We start from the raw sequence: 5,000 nt of genomic DNA on the forward strand, positions 1-5,000 counted from the left end.
GGATTGATTCAGACAGGGTACTAATGGTTCGGCAGTACCAGAGAACGGGCCTTGAGAGATCGATGGACTCAGAATGGCATCCATCTGCATTGACCGTGACGCTTGTTTTAGATGTGAAAGAGTGCTTGCCTTCACTGCACAGTCAGGCTGTCACTCCTCAATAATAGATGAAAGCCTCACCTTTGATCCATGGGGCTGATAGATGTGGTGCCTTTGACCCTGGTCAGCTTTGTATACACACACATACTGTATACACGCACATACACACGAGCACGCGCGCAGGCAGACATACACGCACACAGACACACACACACACACTAGGGATGCTCCGATCTGGATTTTTGGGGCCGATACCGATCACCGATTTTTTTCCTCAAGATCAACCGATACCGATACCGATTTTTTTTTTTAATACAAATACATAACTGTAGGCCTACTGACTGGATAGCCTACATATTTTTTGCTTTTTAGACAAAAGTTTTGATCCATTAGGCACCAAGCAAACGCAGACCCATTTTTATGGCATAGTAAAGGTCTGGCCTATCACCCAGTTAGGGCCTGAAGCCCAAGTCAGTCGATATGGCTGTATAAAAGACATCATAAACGTGGCCTTCATGGTTTACATACTGTTACGTCCTCCTATGTTTTCTGTTCAGTTATCTGTCTTCCCCAGGAAAAAAAAGAAAAAGAAAAAAAAATCGTTTTTTGCGATCGGCCATTTTTGCCGATCACCGATCGAGTCATTTGGAGTGAAATCGGCCGATTTAAATCGGTGGCCGATAAATCGGAGCATCCCTAACACACACACACACACACACACACACACACACACATACATACATTCATAACAGGGCGAGCCTGAGGCCTTTTGCTCTTTAGATGATACAGTATGTGTTTGGATTTGGTTGTGTGTGTGTGTGTGTGTGTGTGACTTCTCTGTATGTCAGTTGTTCACACACTGACTGTCTGTCTCTCCTCTGGTTTCTTCTCAGGATTGAAGAAACGTACCAGGAAGGCCTTTGGGATACGGAAGAAAGAGAAGGACAATGACTCCACGTAAGTCCTCCATCGTCCGCCGAGGACTCATCCAATCACACAGCGGCTTACTGAGACGCCTCTGAGATAGATCTGTGCTAGTCTAGCTATTGGAGCACAATTAACAACTTGAAGGATGTCATTATGTTATAAATCAGGAGATATCTCTTCTCCGGTTTGCTCTGCCTCAGTAGAAAGAATACAAGCACACATGCACGCAGGCACACACACACACACACACACACACACACACACACACACACACACGCACTCGACACACACACAGGCACACAACAAAAACAAAACAGGCAGTCGTCCAAAGATTTCACTGACTGAAAGATCCATCAGGGTCATAAAGTCCTATTGAACATAAATGTGCCATGTTCCAGTAATTGACCATGAACGTTCCGGCTGGGGAGCAGTAGAGGCTGAGTGGTAGTGGCAGCTCAACTGATGCCTGTGGCCTCGGCTGCTGTAGGCTGTGGCTTGTAGCAGGCTAGGCCCACGGCTCTGTGAAAGGGCCAGTAAAGATCCTCCATACCTGGGGGACCAGGCCTCCCTCTGAGACGTCCCCAGCCTGAGGCTCTAAGGCCAGGCACTGTGGCAGCCCGCCCAGCCTAGACCAGACCAGACCAGACCAGACCAGACCAGGCCAGGCCAAGCTAGTCAGGCTCAGCTCAGACCAGCCCTATGCAAGGGCAAAAATGCCCTGAAAAGTATTCTCACACCGCATCTCACCAAACTGCAAGCTGTGTGTGTGTGTGTGTGTGTGTGTGTGTGTGTGTGTGTGTGTGTGTGTGTGTGTGTGTGTGTGTGTGTGTGTGTGTGTGTGTGTGTGTGTGTGTGTGTGTGTGTGTGTGTGTGTGTGTGTGTGTGTGTGTGTGTGTGTGTGTGTGTGTGTGTGTGTGTGTGTGTGTGTGTGTGTGTGTGTGTGTGTGTGTGTGTGTGTGTGTGTGTGTGTGTGTGTGTGTGTGTGTGTGTGTGTGTGTGTGTGTGTGTGTGTGTGTGTGTGTGTGTGTGTGTGTGTGTGTGTGTGTGTGTGTGTGTGTGTGTGTGTGTGTGTGTGTGTGTGTGTGTGTGTGTGTGTGTGTGTGTGTGTGTGTGTGTGTGTGTGTGTGTGTGTGTGTGGGCGGGCGGGCGGGCGGGCGGGCGGGCGGGCGGGCGGGCGTGCGTGCGTGCGCTTTTCTCTGAGGAGTCCCCTATAAACTTTGCTGTTCCAATAAGCCACTTTGCTAATTGGCACTGCACTTGAGATTGGAGAGGAGAGCTCTCTTATGTTGATTTCAAGATGTTGATGTCTCTTTGCCACCCCACCCCCCTCCCCCTTCGCTCCCTCCCCCTTTTTTCTCTTTTTCTCTCACAGGGGCTCTCCCGACAGAGAAGGGGGTGTAAGTATCACAACAAATCTTGGGTTAATTAGTCTATGTATTGAGCTGTGAAATAGTTAAAAAAACTGTTCATGAATTGTTATTGAGATAAAGAGCCTGGTAATGATGACATTGCTGGGAGGTGAACAAGATTGCTTATTGAAGCAGGTTGATTTAAAAATTCTAATTTCCAGACTGTCTCAGTCCTCAAGGTCAGTGTAGCGTCGAATCATCCCTTTGTCATTAACGTAGGATAATTAAACGACACAACTATTTGTGAGGTACTGAATATTAAATTGATTTCAACTTGTTGCATTTGTATTCTCTGTATTGTGGCCCGTCATCTTCCAGGACCCTCCAGAGACTGAATCGGTATTTGACACTATTTGAGTCCCCTGTAGAGTACAATAGGATAGTCACGAGGCCTTTGGTTGCATAGTTCACCTGTAGCTAACATTAAGTAGCAACACACTCTGGTATTGTAGTGAGTGGTGCATGAGTTGAATACGCATGCTTCTGATTGGTGGAATTCACGGCCATGTTGTTTTCAGTCACAGAAGAAAACCAATGGGGCACCCAATGGCTTCTATGGAGAGATCGATTGGGACAGATATGTAAGTAAACGTCTCCAGATGTATTGTCACAACACCCACATTAATATTGATCCCAAATCATGGGTTTGTCAATATATTATTGACAAACCCTTATAGACCTATATTTATTGTTCAGAATGTATCTCTGTCATAGAATTATAGATCTTCGTAGATGAATGCAGGCGAAACGGGAGGCATTCTAATGACTTAAACACTGACGTTGAGAGACTGTTCATATAGATATAGAACATAAGCTGATGGACATAGACACCTAATGCATTGGAATGGAACAATTTGACAGTCATTTCGACTGATGGGGGGCCAGGTCTTAACCAGCAGTAATAGGAAGCTACGGTGTGGCAGAAGTGGCATGTATAGTGTTTCTAATACTGTTGTATGTCCTTCATAACATAATAGATGACGCCTGTAATCCACCTGTGATGCGTGTGTAAACACTGTTCTATCTCTGTGGTTGATCCTGTGTTCCAGAACGCCCCAGAGGTGGACGATGAAGGTTACAGTTGTAGGCCAGAAGAGGAGGAGGAGATGGGGGGAGATATCCTTTATCATCTACAGGCGGCTATCCCATAATAATAATAATAATAATAATAATAATAATAATAATAATAATAATTCATTAAATGTATATAGCGCTTTTCCGAGGCTCAAAGAAGCTGACAATATGGGAGAAACGGAAAACACAGAAACAACAAGCAACAGATAACATGGGCACATGGAACACAGAGTTAGCGAACGGGGAGTGGGGGGGGTGGGAGATGGTTAGGGGTAGGGGAGGCTGTATGCATAATGGGGACCGAAATGCAGGGGAGTCTGGTGGGGGTAGAACTCGCTCATTGTAATGCATGGAACAGAATGAGCGAACAGCGTCAATTTTCCACAATGTCATAAAAGTTGATCCCCTCAGAAGCACAGCAAATCTCCTAGCAATAACAACCTAATCAATACACAGTTGTTGTTGAAGGTTGATGTTATTGAGCTGAAGTGAGGCTCAGTTCACGGCTGTCTCTTTGTTACTGGCTAGAATTGATGCTCCACTCACAGTTATTATGTCCTGATAGACACACACACACACACACACACACACACACACACACACACACACACACACAGAGACACACAGACAGACAGACAGACAGACAGACAGACAGAGAGATACACACACACACACACACACACACACACACAGACAGACAGACAGACAGGCAGACAGACAAAGATCAGCTGAGCTCATTGTCTGGTCTGGTAAGAAGCAGAACCATTAGTGTCCTTAACGACAACCCACCTGCCCCCAAAGTCAAGACCCACTTCTTCTCCTCCAGCGAGTCCGAGGAAGAAGAGGATCACCGGAAAAAGTTCAAGATCAAGATTAAACCGTTACCAGCAGACAGCGCCGTCTTTGCGCCCCCCTCAGTAGAAACACTGAAAGCCTCCATAGGCAACATAGCTCTATCTCCTTCTCCTCTGGTGAGTCCCATCCACGCCATTTCAACACTGTGTGTGTGTGTGTGTGTGTGTGTGTGTGTGTGTGTGTGTGTGTGTGTGTGTGTGTGTGTGTGTGTGTGTGTGTGTGTGGGTGGGTGCGTGTGTGCGTGCGTGTGTGTGTGTGTGTGTGTGTGTGAACACATTTACACAATGTCTATGTGCTTCAGGCGTTGTGTGCATATGTTGTGTGTATCCTCTCTCATGTGACAGTGAGTGACAGTACGTGATTGAGAGTGTCTCCGAGCCTACTCCTTCCATGTCCATGTAATTACAGTGAGCATTGGGAAACATTGTGGTTTGTGTATCCTCTGTAATCGCTGATGCTTGCGCAGCTTCGGGAGATGCTGGCAGGGCAGCTGCATTCCGCTCAGACCTCAGTACGCGCCCAATGACTGTAGTGTCTTTTAACTCGTGCAAGATGTCCCTCGGTCCACAGAGACCAACTGACATCCAACTGATCTGCCATTGCCAACAGTGGGGTGTGTGTGAGCCCTCCTCCTCT

The 5,000-nt window shown here is 46.8% G+C and overlaps 1 protein-coding gene across 1 annotated transcript in view; it reads left to right on the forward strand.

Moving 5' to 3' along the window:
* sgip1a (SH3GL interacting endocytic adaptor 1a) overlaps positions 1 to 5,000 on the forward strand; it is a gene marked incomplete at its 5' end in the record, with an annotated part of 61,443 nt that overhangs the window by 31,697 nt on the left and 24,746 nt on the right. The window contains 6 exon segments of the mRNA XM_080528260.1: positions 993 to 1,056; positions 2,399 to 2,423; positions 2,754 to 2,774; positions 2,954 to 3,016; positions 3,485 to 3,540; positions 4,270 to 4,480. Coding sequence (XP_080384386.1) covers positions 993 to 1,056; positions 2,399 to 2,423; positions 2,754 to 2,774; positions 2,954 to 3,016; positions 3,485 to 3,540; positions 4,270 to 4,480 — 440 coding nt within the window.

This window comes from Nansenia antarctica (assembly GCF_963989245.1).
Source record: "Nansenia antarctica genome assembly, chromosome: 1".
Lineage (NCBI taxonomy): Eukaryota > Metazoa > Chordata > Actinopteri > Argentiniformes > Microstomatidae > Nansenia > Nansenia antarctica.